This window comes from Prionailurus bengalensis, chromosome B1 (assembly GCF_016509475.1).
Source record: "Prionailurus bengalensis isolate Pbe53 chromosome B1, Fcat_Pben_1.1_paternal_pri, whole genome shotgun sequence".
In the NCBI taxonomy this organism is placed as follows: domain Eukaryota; kingdom Metazoa; phylum Chordata; class Mammalia; order Carnivora; family Felidae; genus Prionailurus; species Prionailurus bengalensis.
Window position 1 is genome coordinate 173,088,286 of NC_057344.1, and position 13,504 is coordinate 173,101,789.

The window sequence follows — 13,504 nt, forward strand, 5'->3', positions numbered from 1 at the left end:
CTGGTATTTAAAAAGCGAAGTTATAAAATCAGATGAGCATACCAAGAAAGTGAGTATAGATGAAGAGGAGCATAGGTAAAGACTTAGCTTTCAAGTACTGTCATGTGCAAAGCTCCAGGAGAAAAGGGAGAAACTAGTTAAGGAGTCAAGGAGTCTGAGAGTGGACATAGGAAAGGGGAAAATAGAAGACCTAATATCCCAGAGACCAAGTGAATAAAAAGTACAATGTCTGCAAATATTCCTTAGTACCACTGAATGATTGAGCTATTATAAGGGGCCTTTCAGATAACTTTATGGATAAAAATACTGAGTCCTATAAATTGCAAAAAGCTACAAATTAAAAGAAGGACAGATTAGGTCTATTCCACACTACTCAATGTTTAACAGTATGGAATATATATCAAGAAACTAGATCCCAACAGATGATCTGAGGGAGGCGGCTTTACCCAGATGTGCTATTAGAAGAGAAAAACAAGGGGCACCTGGGTGGCTCAGTCGGTTAAGCATCTGACTTCGGCTCAGGTCATGATCTCACCATTCATGGGTTCAAGCCCCACATCAGTCTCTGTGCTGACAGCACAGAGCCTGGAGCCTGCTTCGAATTCTGTGTTTCCCTGTCTCTTTACCCCTCCCCCACTCATGGTGTGTCTGTCTGTTCGTCTCTCTCTCTCAAAAATAAACAAATATTGAAAAAAAAAAAAAAAAGAGTAGAAAAACAAAACCAAACCAACAACTCTTGTCTGTTTATCCAGTTACTAAATAAACCAAATCATCCAAACACTAAATGTTGTCATTCCTGTTTCATCCTGTTCAGGTTCTATTCTTTCCATTTCTTAAAAATCAAACACATAACTTATTACTGTTTTCTCCCACTCCAATGTCTTTTTATACTTGTTTTAGTTTTTTCCATCCATGTTGTTAGACTATGCCAGGATCTACTCTAAGAAAATTACATAAACCAATTCATGTAATACTTTTAACAGCCTTATGAAGCAGATGTTAACCCTATTTGTGAGATGGGGAAACTAAGGCACAAAAGCTAGGTAATTTGCTCAGGACCACAGTTCAGTAAATGGCAGAGCTAGGTTTGAATTTAAAGGGTAAGAACACTGTGCTAAAATCAGATCAGACAAAGCATGTGAAAGCAGTATAAAGTGCCATACAAATGAAGATATCACCTATAAAGGCACTCCTTTCTTCAAATCTGAGAACCTTAACTCTGTCCAATTAACACAACTTTCAATATTTTTGTTGCCTATATTACATCCAAGTCAGAGCTGATTACTTCAATATTTATTTATGTTAGTCTTTCACAAACATCTTTCAGAGATAGCAAAAACTAAATTTACCAAAATAAATGAAATCAAAGCTTTTCAAGATGTAAGAGCTAGTATCTAACGTTACCTAATAAGTCACTATTTAAATAATGATTGTGATCTCAAATCTACCACATTTTTGATTATGCACTTAAGAGACTTTATAAAGTTTCAAAATTACAGCCCAAATAGGAGAAAGTATAATATATGCTTATGTTCTGAGGCGATTACACAGGTAACACTCTAAATATAGTTTAGAATTCATATGAGAGAGGGGAGAAGGTGAATTCAAAATCTCTTACCATTGATCTTTCAGGATATCCAAACAAATAGCCCCTGTGACGGAACTAATATTAGGATGCCATATTTTAGTGATAAACCGGACCTAGAATATAAAGCACACTTGAGTTTTTAAGTAACAGAAATAAAACACATATAGTTCAAATAGAACTAGAGGAAAATGAAATCTTCATATTAAAACAAAATGTCCATACTTACATTACCATCATTTTGCCTACCTGAAGGGAGGGGTGTGGAAGACAAAGCATTCAGTAAGCTGAATGTTGTCACTGACATAGATTATTTTTAAACCTTTTAATAAGTGTTCTGCCTCTAAAGAAACCCAACAATTATTAGGTGTTTATAATTTACCTAGCATAATATTCCATGCTATAATAACTACAACATAGACTAAAATCCACTTAGGTAGATAAAGTAATATAAAATCAAAATTAATACAGATAGTAAATGGCAATTTATTTAGTGTCAAGTAGGATGCAGAAGAGGTGTGAAGGAGAAAGTAAGTAAAATCAGTGCTTGGAAGCATTTAAGTAGTAAGTAGCTGTAAGATGGCTTCTAATATTTTGCAACATTTTTTCCCCTCAATTTCTTTTTAAAAAAATAATTCAACAAACATTTGGAAGATACTGGCACTGAGGAGACACTAAGGTTTAGTGTTTAACAGATTTATCCAGGGGATGCCTGGATGGCTTAGTCTGTTGAGCATCTGACTTTGTCTCAGGTCTGATCTTACCATTCGTGAGTTCAAGCCCTATGCTGGGCTCTGTGCTGACAGCTCAGAGCCTGGAGTCCACTTCAGATTCTGTGTCTCCCTCTCTCTCTGAGCCTCCCCCACTCGCACTCTCTCTCTCAAAAATAAACATTAAAAATTTTTAAAAATAAAATGAAAAAAAAAAAAAAAAAAAAAAAAAGAAAATTTATCCAAAATCAAACAACTAGCCAGCAATAGAACAACACACACACTTATACAATCTCATTTCAGATTCTGAGTCTCCAATTGCCTATTTGTCTCAGCACTGATGAGTAAGAAACCAACAAAGTGAAAATGCTATCTCTAACAGATCACCATGAAATGAAATGTAGTTCATCGTCTCTTATGAGGTTTTTTTTTTGGGGGGGGGGACCAATTATTATTGGGGGGAGGGGAGGGAACCTATTATTATATCTAACATGTTACAATAGTCATCTGAGTCAAAACTCCTTTACACCTAATAGATTAATTACTATAAAAGCCAAGCTTATAGTACTTCCCAAAAATTGACTCATCAATATATGCTTCAAATCTATGCTATTTATGGAAAGAAGCTAAACAGATAGCTTCCACTTTTCTCCTTGTGATTCAATTTGTCTATACTACCTGTTACTACTTCCTCACTTAATTAATCACTAACTTATATGCTGGAAAAGCACTTCAACAAAATACCTAAAACTGAGGGGCTCTTTCCATGCCCTGATCCTTTTTTTGTTCTTAAAATAATTTTATTGCTTTCAAAGATGACATCCACAGAATCACAATCTCATTAAACAAGACCATCATTCTACACTTTGGTTACTAAACAGTCTAATGACTTTACTACCTTCAGTTTTGCTTCCTCAAATCCATTCTCCACATTGAAACCCAAGAGTAACCTTTAAAACATATCTGATTCACCACTCTACTTAAGGCTCTTTAATGACTTCTCATTCCCTTCATGTAGCCAGCCTTCTGAAACTGAATATATATATATTTTTAAGATGACATGAGAGATAGGCTAAGGTTGGTTTCAGAAAGCAGGCTTACATGAAGGGAATGAGAAGTCATTAAAGAGCCTTAAGTAATGAATCAGATATGTTTTAAAGATATAAAATAACCAGATGCCATAATTTCCATAACTCAAGGACATTATAGCATTTTGTGACTTTAAAACAAAAGTTGGTTCAATCTTTTCAACAAGATTGGAAAATTAATTTTAAATTACTGCTGAAGTTGTCAGAATGTTTATGGTGTAGGCAAGTGATCTAAGGTATCTTGCTTTTTAAAGAGTCGTCTTCAAACCATGATCTCTATAGACATATGAAGACAAACATGCATATATGCAAGATCAAGGAAATATTAAACTCTTACTTGTACTATGATCTATAGTTAGAATAAATACTTCTGAATTTAAAAATGATCTAATAAAAAATTTTTCAAGAGGACACTGATTATCCACTAGTATAGATGTAAATAAATGTTCTAGTAGTTTTTTCTGTGGTTTACCACTCTTTCTCCCCTATTCCTCTCTTCTTTGTTATTTTTTATCAACTACCTCCTTTCTCAGATTTTTCATGTCTTTATCTTTCTCAAGCCTTACTATCACCAATGGTATCCACAGGTGTCCCAGAATTTTGTCCTATTATTCTATACACACAATTCAGATCTACTATATTCGTCACTTTCTCCCATAGTGCTAACATCTCTGTTATATATCAACAAAAATGTCAAAAAAACTTGGAGGGGGTGAAGTATAAAAGTAACAATACAATGACACTTACCATGACCTACTTTAGTCATATTTGACCCTGATCACAGAACAATATTAAACCAACTTTAACTAACTTATTGTACAAAAGAAAATACTATTTTATTTTAAATATGCCTGTGCAGATGGGCAGACCCATTAAAAATTATTAGCAATGAGAGGAGCCTGGGTGGCTCAGTCAGTTAAGCATTCAACTTTGGCTCAGGTCATGATCTCATGGCTTGTGAGTTCAAGCCCCATGTTGGGCTCTGTGCTGAGATCTCAGAGTCTGGAACCTGCTTCAGATTCTGTGTCTCTCTCTGTCCCTTCCCTGCTCATGGTCTGTCTCTCTCTCAAAAATAAACATTAAAAAAAATTTTTTTAAAAAGGTTATTAGCAATGGTATTCATACTTAATTTCACATATAAAAACTATGTTTATAATGCCAAGGCGAAACAGGAAAATTCACAACCTAATCTCCAATACATAATTGGACAAATCATTGAGCTAGAGTTTTCCTAATTTAATGAGTTTTTTCATTATAGTTCACTCCAGAAATAACACTGATTGTATGCATTGAATAAAATTCTTCTTACACTATATTCAGCTGACTCAAAGATATACCTCCTCCGTCTAGAAGCAAACTTTCTGCTCTTCAGGTTAGTAATTTATTGCAGAATAAAAATAAGAAATACTCTGTGACCACTATTAAGCTATCAATCTAAGTTTCTTTTATTTATTTATTTTTTAATTTTTTTTTTTTTTTTAACGTTTATTTATTTTTGAGACAGAGAGAGAGACAGAGCATGAACGGGGGAGGGTCAGAGAGAGGGAGACACAGAATCTGAAACAGGCTCCAGGCTCTGAGCTGTCAGCACAGAGCCCGACGCAGGGCTCCAACTCACGGACCGCGAGATCATGACCTGAGCCAAAGTCGGCCGCTTAACTGACTGAGCCAACCAGGCGCTCCTCAATCTAAGTTTCAATCTTGGGCAATTTTACCTGCACAGTAAGAGAATTTAGCCAGCTACTACCTTCGATACTTTTATCTCATGAGGCTTAAAATTAAGCATGAGCCCACAATATTAAACATATGTGAACATAATCCAGCCAGAAATTTACAAATATAACTCCATTCTTTGTTATATTTACCCATCAGTAAAAATTCAAATCAATATGGTACATATCTAGAACACATTTATATGTTCATTAACATTTACTGCGAAAGCTTAATGCCATAAATGAGTACCATATTTAAAATAATACTAAATTATAACTACGACTGAATAGTTGAAGCCAGAGGGAGACACATTTGAATGATTGAAGGAAGACTTTTCTAAATCTTGAAGGTACCCCAATATGCGATGGCTGGAATTAGGACAGTTGTGGTCTGAAGAGCAACATGAACTCTGTTCTTAGATTATGAGTCTCTTTTTTCCATTGTGCTAATAAGAAAAGGGTTTATAAAACAGTGATTTCAATGATTAAATAAAATATCAAGTGCCTGAAACAGAGCCAGGGCTACGCAATCACTTTGGAGCTATATAAGACTATAGAGGGAAATAAACACTTCCACTGAGATCACAATTTATCCATTTCAAGTGCACAACTCCATGGTTTTTAGCATATTCACATAGAAACTATGTAACCATCAGCAGTCACTCCCCATTCCTTCACATATTCTCAGTCTTTTTTTTTTTTAATTTTTTTTTTAATTTTTTTTTTCAACGTTTATTTTTATTTTTGGGACAGAGAGAGACAGAGCATGAACGGGGGAGGGGCAGAGAGAGAGGGAGACACAGAATCAGAAACAGGCTCCAGGCTCTGAGCCATCAGCCCAGAGCCCGACGTGGGGCTCGAACTCACGGACCGCGAGATCGTGACCTGGCTGAAGTCGGACGCTTAACCGACTGCACCACCCAGGCGCCCCACACATATTCTCAGTCTTAAGCAACCACCTGTTTTTTGTCTCTATGGATTTGCTTCTTCCAATGTTTCATATAAATGAAATCATACAATGTGTGGCCTTTTGTGTCTGGCTTCTTTCATGTAGCATGATGTTTACAAAGTGCATCTATCTTGTACCACATTATCAGTACTTCATTTATTTTTATAACACAAATAATATCCCATGGCATGAACCTACCACATTTTGTGTATCCATTCAGTTGATGGACATCTATGTCATTTCCACTTTTGGGTCATTATGAATAGTGCTGGTATGAACATTTATGTACAAGTTATGTGGACAGATGTTTTCACTTCTATTGGGTAGATACCTAGAAGTAGAATAAGCTAACCCTGTATTAACCATTTTGACTAAACTATGTACCAAAGCAACTCCAACATTTTACACTCCCTCCGGCAATGAATGAGAATTTCAATTTATACAGGAAATTTAAGTGTCAATGCTGAATTTTCAAATGATGTCACAGAGGGAAGCCAACAGACTGCTTCAAGAAGGGCCTTTTAGAGTGGCAGTCGCTGGTTAATGCTAATATTTACATAATGCTTACTTTGTGTAGGCATAGTCGTTAAGTACTACTATTTCATTAAATCTCAGGTACATGAATTATTTAATACACCATTAGATTATGTACCCTAAGAAAAAAACTCTGCCAATTAAATTATGACATCACATCCACTGAAAGGTGTATCTTGATGTCAGATGTATCAAATATGTGAAAAAATGTTTGATAGAATTATTGAAATAATTTTCACATGGATTAATTCCTTTAATCTTTATAATCCCAAGGGAGGATTTACAGATGAAGAAACTGGGGCACACAGCAGTTAAGACAGTTTGCCTAAAATCATTAAGCCAAGGATGACTGGCTGGCTCACTTAGAACACGCCACTCTAGATCTCAGGATTGTGGTTTGATCCCCACATTGGGCACAGAGATTTCTTAAAATAAATCATAAAGCCAGTTAAATGGCTGAAGTACATCTGAACTTCAGTGAATTGCTCTTGTTCTTGGTGGAGTCATATTTACTGCTTTAGAGATTATGACTCACTCCTTCCTCATTAAGACAAAAAAAAGTGGAGCACACTGGGCCTTATGGGATTTGTGTTCTATTTAACCTCTAGGCCTCAGTTCCCTCATTTATTAGGACTATTATAAACACTGTTGCAGGAAAGGCATATAAAATTTTTGGCACAAACCAAGTGACAGCTGCTACTGCCATTATTTAATGGTAAAAAATATAGTGGTTGAGGGCAGTCTCTTTTGAGGTCTTTTCTTTCTTTCTTCCTCCTTGTTTCCATTAAAAAATTTTTGTAGGCTATGAGGGCAACCTTATCACTAAACGTTTAACATCTGTTTATGGGCACATGGGTGGCTCAGTCAGTTAAGTGGCAGCAGGTCACAATCTCATGGTTTTGGGAGTCTGAGACCCACATCAGGCTCTGCACTGGCAGCGTGGAGCCTGCTTGGGACTCTCTTTCTCTCTCTCTCTCTCTCTCTGTCTCTCTGTCTCTCTGTCTCTCTCTTCTCTCTCCCCCTCTGTCTCTGCCCCTCTCCCACTCACCCTCTCTCTCAAAATAAATAAATAAACTTTAAAAAAAAAAAGTAAAAAATAAAATCTTCTGTTAAATTTATGGTATTCAACAATTTAAAGTATCCTCAAGTGACTATTCATTCCAATGATTACACTGCAACCTAGATTGAAACCAGTGGAGGGCAACCAGGATGAGGATGAAAATTAAGTCACAGATATAAGATAAAAACTTAATAATCGTGGCCATCTCTAAGTGCTAATATTGAAAAATGTTTTTTAAAATAATTCAATATGTAATTTTCTCAAATTTCTACAAAAAGCGCAAACTACTTTTATACTAGAAAAAAAAAAAAAAGCAAGAAAAAAGAATCAACCAGGCTTAAATGGTAGAAACAACCAAAATATTCCTTCCTTGATGGTTAAAAAAGTGGCATATATAGGGGCACCTGGGTGGTTCAGACGGTTAAGCATCCAACATCAGCTCAGGTCATGAGCTCTCAGCCAATAGCTCAGAGCTTGGAGATTGCTTTGGATTCTGTGTCTCCCTCCCTCTCTGCCCCTCTCCTGCTTGCACTGTCTCTCTCTCTCTCTCAAAAATAAATGAATGTTAAAAAAAATTTTTTTTAACGTAGCATATATGAATGGAATACTATTTAACCTTAAAAAGGAATGAAATTCTGATACATGCTGTATGTAATATGGATGAACCTTGAAGACATTATATGAAGTGAAATTAGATACAAAAGGACTAATATTGTGTGATTCCACTTAATTGAGGTACCTCACATAGTCAAATTCATACAGAAAAAGTAGAACATTGCCTATGGAGCTGTGGGCATGGGGTAAGTAATAGGGAGTTACTGTTTAACAGATTAAGATGAGAAAGTTCTGGAAATGGATGGTAGTGATGACTGCACAACAATGTGACTATATATTTAATGCCACTGAATTACACTTAGAAATGGTTAAAATGGGGGGTGCCCAGTTGACTTTCCCACTTTGGCTTAGCTCATGATCTCATAGTTCATGAGTTTGAGCCCCACAATGGGCTCCCTGCTGTAAGCCTGACAACGCAGAGCCTACTTTGGATCCTCTGTCCCCTCTCTTTGCCTCTCCCCCACTTGCACTCTCTCAAACGTTAAAAAAAAAAAAAAAAAAAAAGACATAAAAAAGAAATGGTTAAAATGGTAAATTTTATGTGTGTTTTATGACAATTAAAAAAAATCAAACTGGTGTTATCAGAAAATAGATGTACATAAGCAACAGAATAATAGAGGCTCCAAACTTGGTAGGTGACCCCAACGCATCCTGGAACTTCCATTACCATGTCTTTTCTTAAATGGGAACAACCAACAGGTTGAATAAATTCCAGTACATGATGATTGGGGTCCAGCTGTAGAAGGTTTTAAATGCCCAGCTAAGGAGTTTAGACTTTGGTAACAAAGAAAGAAAAGAAACATCAAAACTGCACTTTAAGAAAATTTACAGCAGTGCAAAGAATGAACAGGAGTGGCAAAGATAGAAAGGTGATTTAATAGGCAAAACAGGAAAAGTAATAAAGTTGAATGCCTAACTAAAGTGATGACAGCAAAAGATTAAAAGGAAGCTGTTCAGGAGCACCTGGGTGGCTCAGTTGGTTAAGCGTCTGACTTCAGCTCAGGTAATGATCTCGCAGAGTCTGTGAGTTCAAGCCCCACGTCGGGCTCTGTGCTGACAGCTTAGAGCCTGGAGCCTGCTTCAGATTCTGTGTCTCCCTCTCTCTCTGCCCCTCCCCTACTCACGCTCTGTCTCTCTGTCGCTCTGTCTCTCTCTCTCTCAAAAATAAATAAACATTAAAACAAAATTTTAAATAAAATAAAGGAAGCTGTTTAGTGAAAAAATAAGTTTTAATTCAGTTCCCCTTGTTATACATGACCCAGGGCATTTTGTTTTGTCTTTTAACATTCACCAGTTACAATTGTTTGTTTGTAATTTTATTTTCCTGCTAGAATGTGAGCTCCATGAAAGGAAGGGCAGTATGTCTTATTTATTGCTATACTGGCACACAGTACTCAAATGACTACTGAATGAATTCAGAATATATTCTTCCCTAAAAAAATACTTCTTCAAGGCAAGTAAGAATTTGTATAAGGGTTCGCTAAATTTGGGAACACTGCCAATTTTTCCAGACCTAGAATTTAAGCCATTGTCAGATGAAACTCCTATTCCTGTCTAGAGCCATTACTAGCTGCCTCTGAGTAAGCTTGCTTTCCATTCTAATTCCAGAAGCAAACCATCTGCCATTACCTGAAATCTTGTCCACACTAAATTTACACATACAACTCAAAAAGCTGTAATCTTAGTAAGCACCAAAATATAAATTAAATGGGTAAAAAAAAAAAAAAATTAGAAGTTCATGCACAAAAAATAGGCTTACAATACCTTAGGGGGATTAAATGGATATGTTTCTGGTATTTTTATTTCTAGCTGATATCTTCCTCCTAAAAAACGGGGAAAACAGAAAGTTAAGAATGCTGCTCATGTCAAATTCGTGAAGCCAAATACAGTGATACAACATCTCAAAACATGTACTACTTTATATTCAATTACAACAAATTCATTTTAACACTGAAACCCAAAAAGGAAATAATAAAAAAACACTAGTTTTTAAAGGTTATTTAAAGCATATAAAATAGCCATTGTATATAACTATATTAGCTTATCAGTGAATAATAGGACTGGAGATAGATGAATACATTAAATCCACAGACAATCCAATGCTTCATTGGAACAATTAGGTAATACAGGTCCCGTCTCCTTTTGTTTCTTCTAGTCCACATTGAGAAGAGTTGCTAAATAACAAACAATATGGAAGGAATTAAAAAAAAAAAAAAACAAACCAAAACAGTAAGGAGGTATAAAGGCAGAGATGGTACAGAGAAAAAGGACATATGGTTATGTCATAAACTGAAAAAATCTACTTCTAACTGGTTCTCTCACATGCAGAAATGCCCCAAACTTTTAACTTGTGCCCTAAATTAAAGGCCGACACTTCTTGTTAAAATTTAAAAAATAAAATTCGACAGTAACAGATAGGCATAAAGACAAAAAGCTATTATCTTCCTCTAAATAGGTATTTAAACACAACAAAAGAGGTGGTTCTAACCAGTAATATATAAACAGAAGGCAACTTTCTGTTTTGAAGTTATCTTGAGCAACTAGCAGCCAAATATGTATTTTTAAAAAGTTTATCTAGCTTCCCATTAACTGGGGTAATTCAAGGGGAAGATAATGGTCTCTCAAAAAACCCTGGAGGGGAAGTCTTCCACTAGATGAGAGGGTGAATTTGAATCCTAACTTTAAGGAACCTTCTAATCCTAAGATTTTATGACCCGTTAATGTAGAATACTCATTATTCTAAAACATAGTAAAACTGTGCTACCGAAGTATTTACATATGAAACTATGCGTAGGATTTGCATCAAAATAATCAAGGGATGGATAAGATCAAAGACTGGCCCTGAGTTGATAGTTATTAAAGCTGGATTAGGAGTATATCAAGGATTCATTATACCATTTGTCTTCTGTATGTATCTTAAACTTTCTATAATGAAAGTAAAATAAAACAAAAATTATGCACTAGCATTTATTAACTTCAAAATTTCATACATTCCATTCTCAGTATATCTTGGATTTTCTCAAATCCACTTCCTCCATTGTTAAGAATAGATGAATGTGGATCTGGGAGAAAAACAAAAGAGCAATTCACTTCATAACCACTTTCTTCAAGCCCTTTTCTTGCTAATTCTTTTTAATGGAATCCCATAATGACTGATGCATGAGTTGAACTGATGCATGTGCCTGAAATCACAAAGCATATGGCAACAGTGAAATAAACATAAAGGAAAGTAGTCAAAACAAAAGAAACAAACAAGATAGGTAAGAGAAGAGTACCTGAGAAAGTTTTGTGTATACAGACACACCTGTTTATATTTATATTTACAGTTACAAATGATAGCTTCAAATAGAAGTATAATAAATTTGTCCTGATTAATGTGTAGGCTCTTTTTCCTAAGAATCTTACTTTTTCTGATAAATTCTAGATTATGGTCTCTATAACCTTTCATATAAAGTTGTTCCTTCTTGAATGTCCAAAACTCTCTCTTAGGGGCATGAGAGCCCAGATATACTATGTAAATAGTGGACTAGAGTCTCCCAATCCTATTTTTACTCTACATGCCATTTATATGCTCTGTCTTGCCTTATTTTCTGACAACTTTCAACATATAACCACTAACACTAATCATAATATTATTGGATATAAATATATCAGAGTGACAGAACTAAGACAACTTTATAACTACATTATTCATATTAAAAGTTTTCGCTATAAATCATTTCTTCTTTAAGAACAGCTTTAGGTATTAAAACTTTATAATCTTTAAATTTAACTTAATCTAAAAGGAAGACAGGGAAGGGGTAAGGTTTTTAAAATATCAACAACTATTCCATAAATTCACAACTCCTCTTAGGAAAAAAGGCTCAAGAACTAAATTGCTCCTTTGCCACTCAGCTCTTAAGGCAAAAGAAGAAAAGAGAGTTAAATAACATGTGCAATACAGTAATTTTTCCATGGGTATTCTACTTTTCAATCTGGTTACTTCTAACACAACATAGTTGCCTCATTAGTTAATGATGATTATAAACGTTTTAACATTCTACATGGAAACACTTGCCTTAGCTATTGAGGTTTAAAAGACAAAACAAAAACTATCAAAAACTATCAACCCTGCAATAAATATTATCAAAATACTCCTCATGTTCATGTCTCAAAAATAGTATCTAAGTTTATGCCCTTGAATATTCAGTGCTTTTCTTCAATAGTTTTATGATAAAAAGAATACAATTTATACAAAAAGCATATTAAAACTAGTCTATCAAAAAACAAACAAAAATACAAACCAACCAGTCTTATCAACATTAATGTCTCACTTAGTGGCAGCAGGAGAAATAAACACTTAAAATATGACCAAACTTGTTTCCAATTAATAAAGAATATGTTTTGTGTGTGTGTGTGTATATATATGTATGTACATATATATACACACACATATATACATATAACATTATTACTACAAATGAGTATTATATCCAATTTCTAAAAATTCATCTACTTTTATTAAGGGTTGCTAAGAGAATAATGAACATTCTACCTATCTAATTTGGTTCAGGAGGTGCCTTGTTTATAAATACCAGTTTGCTGGAAGAGTTCTAGAATGATAATGCTACTGCTGTACTGTCTTTTATCCTAAACAACCTAAAAAATTCAAGAATATTTACAATGCCTGCCTTTAAGAAGAAGCTAGTGCATCATTACATACAACATCTAGTATTAAGATGAACTTGATTTTTATAAGACAACGAAAGATCTCTTTTCCACCTAATGACTGCCAAAAGGACTAAATGAATAACATCCATGAAAGCATCCAGACAAGGCCTGGCATATGGGAGGCACTCAATAAACGATCTAAAACTAAATGAGGTCAAGAAATGGCAATTATGAGCTATAAAACAGAAAATAAAATTTTATCATTTAAGATTTGGTAGAATATGCTAAAGACATCCTAGGGTCTTTAAAAATTTAAATGAAAATTGAAAGATATTCTAGAATATTGAATTTTTCTGATAACTTTTGGTTTTCTGATAACTTCTGGTTAACTATTCATTACAGACTGCCCCAATCAAAATAGACATAACCACCACTTCCAATATTCAGTCAATCTTCATTCATTTGAAAGCAGAAAGTAATTAGAAACATAGGGTTTGAAGTCATAGGCTATTAGGACTCAAATCCCAGATGTTCCATTTAGATGTGTGACCTTAAACAAGTTACTTTTCTGAGCTTAAATTTCTTCATCTATGAAACAATG

At 34.8% G+C, this 13,504-nt stretch overlaps 1 protein-coding gene across 1 annotated transcript in view; it reads right to left on the reverse strand.

The window, feature by feature from the left end:
• UBE2K (ubiquitin conjugating enzyme E2 K) overlaps positions 1-13,504 on the reverse strand; it is a 72,713-nt gene that overhangs the window by 16,771 nt on the left and 42,438 nt on the right. Inside the window, exons 3-4 of the mRNA XM_043553190.1 lie at positions 10,018-10,076; positions 1,619-1,701 (exon numbers count right to left, since the gene is read on the reverse strand). Coding sequence (XP_043409125.1) covers positions 1,619-1,701; positions 10,018-10,076 — 142 coding nt within the window. The remainder of the gene's footprint in view (positions 1-1,618; positions 1,702-10,017; positions 10,077-13,504) is intronic.